Below are 12,545 nucleotides of genomic sequence, written 5' to 3' on the forward strand. Positions count from 1 at the left end.
TTCATACCCTTCTCTCAAAAGGTAGAGCCTAATTCCCTGCCCCTTGGGAGTGAGCTAGACTTAATAACTCCCAAAACTAGCTCCTAAGGCACTGTGGTCCCTTCTTGCGCTCACCTGCTTGCACTCTTGATCACGCGCTCTCTCTCTCGTCACTCACTTTAAGGGAAGCCATGCCATGAGGACACTCAAGCAGCCTCATATGTCACTTTAAACTTGACATAGAATTTACCATTCCTTCTGGATCCTTTCTTGAACTCTAGGTTTTGGAAGTGATTCCTCTGTCACTCCTTATCCATATCCAAATCAGAGTCCCCTGACACTTTCATTTTTTTTTTTTTTTGAAGAATACAGAAGTATTTTTATTTTTTCATTTTATGATGCAAAACGCAAATGCTGATGACAAATTTTCCCTCACATTTAAAACTCAACAGACTGATACTGATTTAATGGCTATATGGAGCAGACTGTATTGGATTAAAAAAAAATTATTCTTTTATGCAACAGAGGACCCCAGAAAAACCAGAATTTATTTATTAAAAAGTTGTATATTTATTCTTATGTGTTTAAACTTCAGTCACCTTCAAAGTACTCTCCTTTTGATGCAATACACCTACCCAAAAATGCCCAACACGACCTTGGCTGGTATGGCTCTGTGGATTGAGTGCAGGCCCGGGAACTGAAAGGTCATAGGTTTTATTCCCGGTCAGGGCACATGCCTAGGTCGAAGACCAGGTCCCCAGTTGGGGGCGTGGTAGAGACAACAGATGGATGTTTCACACACTGATGTTTCTCTCCCTCTCTTTCTCCCTCCCTACCCTTCCCTCCAAAAATAAATAAATAAAATCTTTTAAAAAATATTTTGGAGAAAAACATAAAGGATTATCTTCATGACCTTGGTATAGGTAAAGATTTCTTCAACAGGACACAAAAATGCTAACTTCAACAAAAGACACCACTGAGAGGGAAAAAGTAAGCTTTAAGAATAGAAGACATCGGCAGTACATAAAAAACTACAAATCACTAAGAAAAATACAGACAGCCTACAGGAAAATAAGGTCTTAAGCATTTCATAAAGAAGATTATCAAAACAGCCAATAAGCATTAGAAAAGTTATTGAATATCATCACTCTTAAGAGAAATATAATCAATAGCCTCAAAATGAACCAACAATACCACATCCTGGAAAGGATGTATAGCAACTAGAACCCCTCATACACTGCTTAATGAGAGTAAAAATTGGTGCAATTGCTTTAGAAAATTGTTTGACACTATCTTAAATATTACCATATGCAGACCCTATAACCCAGCAATTTGACTACCAGATATATGCCCCACAAAAATGCATGTAAAATTTCACTGAAGGTGTGTACAGTAAGTTAGCAGCACTCTTTGTAGTAACAAAAACTAGAAACAACCCAAATATTTGCCTGTGGTAACTCCTGTGCGGAAGGCACTGGAGAGGACAGTGAATGGAAGTGGCCACACAGGGGCTTCTGAAGTAGAGTTCTGGTAGTGTTTTGCGAAGTCATTAAGCTATACGTACACTTATGACTTGTGCACTTTCCCATATGCATGTTAACATCTCTAGAAGGACATCCCATGCAACAAGAGAAAAGGCTTAAATATTTCAATATATTGTACCTATTCTCCCTGTCCCTCTAACCTACTTAACCTGTTACTTACTAAAGGAAAGCAAATGTTCACCTTTTCAGGATCAAGTTAGTTGCTTCTTCAAATCATGAGTCCAAATGGTTACTAATTTTGTTAGGAGAATACTACTCTTAAACCTCTTCAGTAACTTAGCGTACTGGTTATCACTTCCAACTTTCCTATCCACTACCCTCCCAAGCTTTAAAGAGGGATTCCACTTTTATACAATACATCGGTCCTTTTCTAATCTTTCAAGACTTATTTTTGTCTTTCTGAGTTTCTAATTTAGTATATGCACTATAGTAAATACCTTTCAAGTTATATTTCCAATCTACTTGCTGAAAATAGTAAGCATAACTGTAAGCCTGTTTTCTGTGAAAATAAAAAATTATCTGATGTCACAGTAGTAGGACCCCTATTTAAGCAAAGGGGGCTTTCACAGGATTTGTAAATTATACTAACAATGCCAGAAGTATTTTTGTAGACCTCAATGACAGCAACCAAGTCACATCAGGAATGAAAGGCACAAAGCAGCAAACAAAAAGAACCCAAGACCTTGTGTTAAAATCTATTGACAACACCCTATCCCACGTGGCTCAGTTGGGTTTGGCATTGTCCTATAAAGCAAAAGGCCACTGGTTCAATTCCTGGTCAAGGCACATGCCTGGGCTATGGGCCTAGTCCCTGGCTGGAGAGCATGTGAGAAGCAAGTGATTGGTAATTCTCTCTCACACATCAATGTTTCTCTCTCTCTTTCTCCCTACCCTCCACTCTCTCTAAGGAAATAAACAAATCCTTAAAAAAAAAAACAAAAACAAAACCTAATTGACAAATGCAAACATCAGTACAACAGATAATCACTACATTTAAGTCTCAGCACTGCTGTCAATATTTGATGAATTATTTTTAAAAAGATAATTTTTCAATCAAGTTTTTAAAAAAGACTAAAATCTTGCAGGGTCAGAGTAGACTATGAAATTTGATAGTCTACTATTAAACTGTGGTTTTGATGCGTGTATGCACGTTAAAATATCATGCATCTTAAATTTTAACTTTTATGCTTAAAAAAAAAAAGACTTTTATTTATTTTTAGAGAGAGGGGAATGAAAAAGGAGAGAAACACCAGTGTGTGGTTGCCTCTCGCGCACCCCCAATTGAGGACCTGGCCCACAACCCAGGCATGTGCCCTGACTGGGAATCAAACCAGCGACCTTTTGGTTTGTAGACCTGCGCTCAATCCACTGAGCCAAGCAGGGTAACTTTTATACTCTTAACTAATGAATTTTGGAAATCTGTTCTAAAGAATCAGGTGTCCGAAATTTCCTTCTCTACTCTTCTTTGCAAAACAAACAAAACCAATTTTATCTAGGTGAATGTTTTTTGAATAAGAAAAATTCAGCTCAAAGAAACCAGTGTGAGAAAAAGCATAATAATGGTGATAGGCATATTCCAACAAGGTCACTCTTGGGGAATAGTTCCCATAATAAACTACTGTGTTCAAGTTTGAGTCAGTTGGTTCTTTCAAAATCACTTATTTTTATTTATACTATATTTGAATACCAGATATATAACAGATATATGCCAGAATATACTAAGAGATGGACCCTGATGACTAGCTATATGTCAGGGGAACTCTGGAATGAAATACGTATAACGACATTCTCTGAGCAACTTCTGGTCTTATCTTTCATATTCAGCAAGTGAGAGACTCTTCCATATGGTCAAAAATATTAAAATATCAGATTATTTTCTTTACTACTATTACAAGAATGATCCAGAATCTTCGATGTGATGACTCTATCTAGTCCTCTAGCTATTCTAATGTTGTATAGTCATCAAGTACTGTATTTTTCAAACCACAATAGGGATGGTATCATTTTTAGTAGGTTCCCACTAACATTTTAAAAAAGAATAAAAATGCCCTGGCTGGTGTAGCTCAGTGGGTTGGGCACTGGCCTGCAAACCAAAAGGCCACTGGTTCAATTCCCAGTCAGGACATGTGTCTGAGTTGCAGGCCAGGTCCCCAGTTGGAGAGGCAACTGAGTGATGTTTCTCTCTCACACTTATATTTCTCTCTCTCTCTCTAAAAATAAATGTTTCCTGCTCTCTAAAAATAAATAAAATCTTAAAAAAAAAAGAATAAAAAACAACCAGGGTGCACTGTATGTGCATATTATTTTATAAATATTTTAAAAATTTTATGTAATATTTGGTACATCTACATGATAAGTACTTATCAAGATCAAGTGTTGATATAAAATACTCTTGACTTGAGTCATGATCACACTTCAATACCCACAGATACAATGGGCTTTATTATATTTTTACTAACTGTTACACAGGGAGCTTCAAACGACATAATCCTTTATTCAGAAGTTAGGCTAACCTTTAAGGCTAGAAGATACCACGTGAAGATCATTCTGCTTATTTGAAAGCATAATCCTAGAATAGAAACATCAAAAAACTGCAAAATACACTGGTTGGTTTTTCAATATATGTATATTGGAGACCAAAAGCAGAACAGTGTTTCTACACTTACATAATTAGCTTTCAGCTACCTATGAACCACTGGCTCAGTAACTCAGTGTATATTCTAAGCCAATACAAGAGCAAATGTCTATCTACAACAGAAAATAAAATTTAAGAGGAAAATTAAAGTGAATGTAACTTTAATTAGATAAACCTTCAGATTTCACTACCAATTTCCCATAAAGCGTATTGCCCACATCTGAATTTCTCAGGAAATTCATTAACTAACATAGGACCTCACTGAACAGGTGGTCTACACACACTACTATATTTTCATAAAACATAAGAATACAAATCATATCTTTGAGTGTTAAGTAAGAAGCAGGTGTCTACATAAAAGAGCTTAATAAACCCTTGGAAGGATGGTGCTTTCTGTACCAAAAATAAAACTAATAAAATTTTGTAACTGTACTGTAATATACAACAGCAGACATTGGGGAATTGGTCTATAGGAGGTTAAGAACTCTTCACCAGATATATCAATATTTCACTAGTAGGAAGTCATTCTGCCACCACTAACATTATTCCAAACAGGCTGGAACCCAATTCTAGTCTCTTTTTGCACTATTGAATTTATCGTCAGAGTCCAAAAAAGGCACACAGAGCAATGCTTGAGAAACCAACTGAGAACACAGAAGAGAAGGAAATCATATGGGTTTCTCCAGTGTACAGGGGGCACACACCAGATCCAGCCAAAGAACATCCTGCATTTGATAGCAGTTGAGACTAATGACCCATTAAATGTTCCAGAGGATACATGTCCTACCTTTTAATGTAGTTGAAGAACTATTATATAAATGTGCAAATCTTTTAACTCTCCAGTGCTACCCATTTCATTCTGAATAAAGTGCAAATCCTTAGCAATAACTTGTGAGGCCCCACAGGATCTGGATCTGTATCAATTACCTTATTTCCTTCACTTTCCCCTTCCCTACTTTACAATGGCCAACAATTACATGAAAAATATGCAACATCATTACTTTTCATGATAATGCAATTTAAAATCATGAGATACCACCACAAATTCAAAAACACGGACTGAAAATACCAGGTATAGGCAAGGATGATGAACACTCTAGCAGATTTCTCCCATTGCAGATGGAAGCATAAACTGTAAAACCATTCTGGAAAACGTTTGGCAGTGGCTACTAAATCTAAACATACATAAATCTAATTATACAGCAATCCCACTACTTTGGGATCCCAAAGTAATTAGTGCTTATGTTCATCAAAAGACACGTACAAAAACATGCATAGAACTTTTATTCGTAATAGCTGCAAACTGGAAGCAACCTAAATACCTACCAACAGTAAAACAGATTAATAAACCAAATTGTATATTCAGACAGTGGAACACTTCATAGCATTAAAAAAGGATGTTATAATGCAACATGAAGCATATAGATATATTGAGGGAAAGAAACCAAATGCAAAAGAGTACATACTGGATAATTTTATTTACATAAAGTTCAAAAGTAATCTGTGATAACAGAAGTAGAAGAGTGATTACCTTTATTTGTTGGTTTGTCTGAATTAGAGGTATTAAAAGGGAAGTAGCATGAGGAAGACGTCTGGCTGCTGAAAATGTTCTATACTTTACTGTAGGTAGTTGTTACACAAGTGTTTTACACATGTATAAATTCAGAATTGTACATTTAAGATGCATGTTACAGTAAAGTTATATACAAAAATATACATTTAACATATACACCCTATATATACATACATATATACCCACACATACAAACACACAAAATGTCTATCAAGATGTAGATAATAAATAATAAATCAATACACTGCTCCCACTCCTCTGGGAACTTTTTGGCTCTGTCAGGCTATCATTTACTTTGTTACTACTTTTACTGATTCAAAGAAAAGGGAATGGAGTACTACTTGGATAACTGACAGTGAAAGAAATGCTTACCTTTAACAAAGGGCAGCTGCAAAGGTTGGGAAAGGAGAGTGGAAAATTCACCCCCAGAAGGAAATCCTTGTTTTTCAGATATCTCTGCTGGCGCTCTCCTTCTGGCTCTCCCCAGGAGCGCAGCTGGTGGAGCCTGTAGGAGGCTTTCAGAGACAGGAAAAGAGCTAACCATCTGAAACAAATCACAGCACACATGCTCATTCAGTGCTCCATGGAGGTTTGAGGCAGTTCACATCAGCGAGGAACTCTGTCTCCTGTTAACATGTCTCTTTTGTAAATCCTGAGCAAAGAGGTCTTTCCTATGTTGGGATAAGGAGCCATTTCATACTTTTATTCTATAAATTCTACCTTTGGCATGACTTGGTTTGCTACTATGAAAACTAAAATCCTCCATAAAGCTCATCTCAGTACTAAAAAATATTTAATTCTATCACGAAAACTCTATCATAAAAACATCCTCATATTAGGGAGAGCCTTTCCTAATGAGGCCACTATTTATTATACAAGTACAAGATAATAAAATAAGTGAAAGCTATTATTCCAAAGACAAGAACATAGAACTAAGTTTCCCAGAACACTTAAGGCAGGCTGTGCTGCAACCGCTTCTAACTATAGTAATCATCAGCCATCATTTGCCCAAGAGAGGCAAATAAAATACACTAGACTGACTAGAAATTAAGAAGACTTGAAGACCTGGTAGCATTTGGGAGAAGAGCCTGAATAATTTTTATTTATGGCACATCATGAGGTATCATGCTATTATTAAATAATCAAGAGAAAATTAAGATTCCCTAATAAAAATGTTTATTTTTAACAACAGAAAAAAGATGAGAGGCCCCCTAAGATGATATAACATTAAATATTTAACCTTCACAGTATTCAACCTTTGACCTTGTTTATTTCTAATGGATCTCTCATCAAACAATGAGCAAACTTCTCACCTGGCCAAAAGTCCCTGAAGCATGAGGTTTGCCATTTCTGCTGGAGATACATCAATAAAGCGAAGGAAAGAAAAACAGCTTTCTTCATTAACACCTAGAATATCAAAGGGCAAAGTCAAAGACAGTAACAAGCCAAGAGATAATACTCAACTAAAGCCTGCATGCTGAACTGCTGGATTTCGGCTTAATAATCAAAACATTTTTAAAGGTTCCAAACCATAGTTATTTTGATGGAAGTCAGAGAGCCATATTTTTGTACTACAATCACAAGTAGAAGAGGCAGACCTATAAGCTATGGCATAGATGAGCCAGAGTAAAGTTGGCTCATCAGTTACATCTGGGGTTTTTATATCCTTGGTTAACTTCCTTCCTCTTTTTATCACACTGGGGCGGGGGTGGGGTAGAAAAAGACACAGGTGAAAGACTCTCAACCTTGCCTTAATAGTCTGGACAACGTTCTTAGTTGAGCAGCTTCTTTTCCTTAGACTATGGGAGCAGAAACTAAGCCACATTTATAAGAATCCTGCACTGTCTATGTCAAGTTTTAAGAGTATAAGAAAGTCTTAAGAATCAGGTATAAATAAAGATGGGCAGTCAATCTAATAAATTTTTGTTGCTTCCTATTACAGTCACAAATCATAGCATCTATAGATGAAGATGACTAATTTACTTAAAAAAATTTGGTTGAAGAATCTTTTTTTTTTTAAGATTTTATTTATTTTTACAGAGAGCGGAAGGGAGGGAAAAAGAGGAGAGAAACATGAATCAGTTGCCTCTTGCACACCCCCAACTGGTGGCATGGCCCATAAGCCAGGCATGTGGCCCTGACTGGGAATCAAACCAGTGACCTTTTGCTTTACAGGATGACACCCAACCCACTGAGCCACACCAGTCACAGCTACTTAAACCTTATCCAGACTTTATAAATAAAAACCGAGCAGGCAAAAACATGCAGGCAAACTACTAGTAATTCCAAATTAGTCACTTAGCAAACACAGAGAAGCATCCTGGTAAATCCTTGTCATACTTTCCTTCCCAAAGATAAAAACACCTACCTTTTCTGTGAAAGAGAGACTGTTGGATATAGTCCGGTGCAAACGGAGAAAGAAGAACCCTTAACCACCTGTAAGGTAAGTAGTAAAATAAATCCAAACACAAATATAAATACTGGGAAATTAACTAGACTGAAGGTTCCAAACTAAATATAGTCTTTTAGGTTTGAAATTCTTTATACGTTAAAGAAGCTTGTTATTACCAGGCAAAAATCATGGCATAAAAAGTCAGAAAGTAATAGTACTTAAGAGGTATAAGATAATACTAGTTTAAAGTAGTCTAATTTTATTTCAGAGACTCATAATTCTAGCACCCTAAGTTATCGTAGACTATAAACAAAAAGCACTACACCCCATCTGCTTCCTTCTGCCCATCTAGTTAAGTATTAGCCTGAAACTGTCAGACACAGGGTTCTTAAAATTAAACCTATGAAATTTCTCAATTTCAGTTTCATTAGGCTAAATATTATCAATAATTATTTGGACAGTATTGTTTATACTGTTTCTCCTCCGAAGCAGCTTTCTAAATCCATGGTTCTCAAATGTGGGTGTGCCTAAGAACCCTTTGGGAGCTTGTTAAAAAATCCAGAAGCCAGTACCACCCTCACTCACAGATGCAGAATATTTTCTGAATGGAAGTGGTCTCTAGCACATTATCATTAATAACCACTTCACCTTTACCCCAATCTGTCATTGCTGATTCCGAGAGGGTAAATTTGATTATTTCGAAATCCAATCAGTTCTCCCACAAGTGCTATTCCATATGTAAAATAAGCTACCCCAGAGCAATTTCAACAATGGGGCAGAGACACTTGCTGATCTCTTTTGGTACAAGTACGTATTTGCACACAGATACACCTTCCTCATTTGGAAAAGCAACTAGAAGTGGCCAGGGCCTTGAAGGTCATCCAGGGAAACCCTTGACATGCACAGACTCTCCTACCACAAGATTCCTCAGCAAATAGTTGTCCACCCTTTGTTTAAGTATGTTTTGTTGAGGAATTCACTCTCCACTAAATTTATCTCCACAATTCCCCAAATTACAAAAACACTCAGGGTAAACAGATATTATATGTGTTCACCTGTCTCGTGAATGGTTGAAGACCCTGATCTGTCCATGATGGTAGATAAACTTTGAAATCTGGTATGGCTTTAGGGAAATATGAAATGGAGACCAAGTTTCTTGTCGTTCAAATAACTCTGGGTGATTGCACACCTAAGAGAAAGGAAAAGAAGACAACATTGTTATGTGCAGACATTATAAAGTGATGGGGAAATCACTAACTATGAATGTTTACCTTTGTGAATAAATACTTTCCCATTTTCATCTCTTTTTAACAACATTGACTTGGCATCAAGTTTAGAGGCCTTTCTCTTGAAGTGGGCTAATAAAGAGAACTCCAGGGCAGCTGACCCAAGCTCTCACCTTCCTAAACTGCATGACCAGATTCATGAGGCTGCTGGTGGTGGTCTGTGCTTGCTGGGTAGAGCCCATAGAAGACTGCAGTAAATCCTCAATGGAAATTTTGTTCTTTAGTGCCTGATACAGCAGCTTTTGTCGACTGGTCAGTTGGCAATACATTAGAATCTCAATCTAAAAATCAGTGAGAACATTTATATTTTGAAAAAGTTTGTAAGAAAATCAGTATCAACTTAAAGTTGAAAACACACACAAACACCAGATTGTCATTGAAAAAACAATATATATATCTCTAGAAACCCAGTATCTCTATAAATCTGTGATATAGTTACCCTCTTTCCCTTGTCACCAATGTACATGGTGTCCTTGGGCAAGCTTTTCCATTTCCAATAGCACCAACTACTACCCATCACAGTGACTTACAACGAAAATACAGGCACAAATAATGTCCCCTTTTTATTACAAAATCATAAGCATGTAATTGTAATTCTGTAACATAATATCATACTCGAGCACACCTTATGACATTATAGGTGAAATGTTCAAATTAAAACTATAAATTATTACACCCATATTATTACCCTACCAACCACACTCACGCAGGCATTACTTCTGCCAGACCCCATATACTCCTAAACTCCCCTAGGCCCATACTGTCAACCACCTACTACTCAGAGAATGTGCAGCAGTTTTTATGTGACATATCAAGAAAAAAGTGATCTTCTCCACAATTTACTAAATTGATTAACAGCATTACCACTCAGTTGCCCAAAGAGAAACTTTAGTCAGCTGATTTTTCTCTCTCTCTCATACCCCATGTGCTATCACTTCCTAAGTCCCTCAACTCACCCTGGAAATTTACTTCTAACTACCTTTTCTGACCATTTCCACTGCCTTACTGAAGAATCCCATCATATTAATCTAGGCTGCTATTATTTTGGTGTCTTCCTGCCTCTAGTCTCTCCTGATTCTAAGAAACTTTCCATACAAATCTTATAAGGCAATTCAACTGCTGAAAAACCTTCAGTGTACGTTACTGCCTATAGTAAAATATTAAAAATTCTCCCACAGGTAGAAAAGACCTCCCATAATCTAACCGACCCCATTGTCTCAGTCTCATTACTGCATCCTCCTATATACCTTTAGCAACTATGGACTGAATAACGTTTGCCAAATATACTCAGTATTTGAATGTTGCTCTATCTTTGTTTACATTGCTCTTTTTGCCTTGCATCCCTTTTCTATTTTCCTAGTAAATGTCAACTCATCATTCCAGATCTAGGGTCATGTTATCTGTTCCCATTATAGTTCGAATAGACAGTCACTGTGTCTCTTTGACGCAGCATTATAGTTATTTATGTGTTTATCTCCATTGGAAATCTGAACAGAAGCTAGAGACTGCATATTTATATACCAGAGGATGTCAGGTGATAAGAGTTCAATAAATAAATATATTAATATTTATATCAGAAACACTACTGATGTTTAAAAAAATGGACACTATACATAGCGGTTAAGAACCATACTACATCCTCTGATCACTTCCCTATTCACCATTAGCCAAATAACAGAAATTATGACACTGCTACTGCTTTTTAAAGCCCTTTGTCCTGTAACAGCCTCAAGAATCCATTTTTTAAAATAAAGCATTTTCCTTCTATCAGGTACATCTGTATGTCAGCACTCTTTAATTAAAATCAGCCAGTTTCACAAAAGAGTCACCAAGATTAAAAAAAATAATAAACAAAACTTTTTTGAAGAGAGGCGCACTTCTCTCTTTGAAGGTGTACATCCCACCACAATCTTCCGAAGAGTCTCACAAATTTCAAAATGCTCCATCCTTGTGAAAGTGACAGCGAAGAACTACCTGATATTATCAGGGTGTCTGGGAAGCTGCTTTTTGGGCAGAGAGAACTGTGAGGAACAGGTAGACTGTATGGAATTTGGAAAAAAACTCCGAAGGACTGGGAACTGGTAGTAAAAAGGAGGAGAATATGGGAAGAAATCATAGGAGATAATAGAAAATTACAGAAGTCTGGTAAGGATCCAAAAAAGATTTATAAACCAAAACTACTGGCTTTGTATGAGAAAAAAATATTATAACCCAAAGCACATTAAACTTCTAAATCTAACTCTCAGATTGCAGAAATACAAGAGACAGAGAAACATGCTTGACAACAGCACAATGATTTCACAGCAAAACCCAGTAAGTGGAAAATTCTACAGGACAAATAACACAAGTTTCTTCAATAAAGAATTGCAAGGGAAAACAAAAGGGATTAAAAGATAGTTAACAGACATGTCACCCAAATGCTACGTGTGGATCTTGCATGAATTCTGATTTCAAAAATCTAATTCTGAGACAGAGACAGACAGACAAACAGATGGACAGGCAAAGACAACTGGGGATATCTGAGAACTGACTGGATATGTGATACTAAAATAAAATAACTGTCATTTTCAGTAGGGTTATGTATTTTTAAAAAGACCAAGTCTTTTAGAGGTACATATGAAAATTTTTATAAATGAAATAAAAGACATCTGGTATTTCCTTCAGAATAATCTACAAGGGTGAGGATAACCATGAGTAGATCATTGTTAAAACTGTTTGGTGGTTATAAGAAGGTTTATTATACAATGCTTTTTACTTATATAAGGTTTCAAATTCTCCATAATAAAGAGTATAAAACAAAAAAAATATTACTTGCCAAGATTATTTGACTCATATTAAATCTTCTTTGATCACTCAGGTTTAAAGGTCTTCCCTCGGAACCAAGATGGTGGCGTAGGTAGACACACTGCGCCTCCTCGCACAACCAGAACTGACAGAAAATCGAACGGCAAGGGGGTCCGACACCAAGGAAATACAAAATAAACATTCATCCCGACCGGTAGGAGGGGTGGAGACGGGCAGCCGGGGAGGAGAGGACTGTATTGCCGTGGCGGAACCCAGACTGACGGAGTGTGGGACAAACCGGGCAGGCAGTCTGACCACTAGCAGACCCTGCGGCCCCGCATTCGTGCAGATA

The 12,545-nt window shown here is 36.9% G+C and overlaps 1 protein-coding gene across 2 annotated transcripts in view; it reads right to left on the reverse strand.

Annotated features, from left to right (window-relative positions):
* INO80 (INO80 complex ATPase subunit) overlaps nt 1–12,545 on the reverse strand; it is a 122,373-nt gene that overhangs the window by 55,409 nt on the left and 54,419 nt on the right. For both annotated transcript variants that reach the window (XM_053928986.1, XM_053928987.1), the window contains 5 exons: nt 9,523–9,690; nt 9,179–9,312; nt 8,100–8,167; nt 7,045–7,138; nt 6,104–6,275 (listed from right to left, as the gene is read on the reverse strand). In XM_053928986.1, coding sequence (XP_053784961.1) covers nt 6,104–6,275; nt 7,045–7,138; nt 8,100–8,167; nt 9,179–9,312; nt 9,523–9,690 — 636 coding nt within the window. The remainder of the gene's footprint in view (nt 1–6,103; nt 6,276–7,044; nt 7,139–8,099; nt 8,168–9,178; nt 9,313–9,522; nt 9,691–12,545) is intronic.

This window comes from Desmodus rotundus, chromosome 7 (genome assembly GCF_022682495.2).
Source record: "Desmodus rotundus isolate HL8 chromosome 7, HLdesRot8A.1, whole genome shotgun sequence".
Taxonomy (NCBI): Eukaryota; Metazoa; Chordata; class Mammalia; order Chiroptera; family Phyllostomidae; genus Desmodus; species Desmodus rotundus.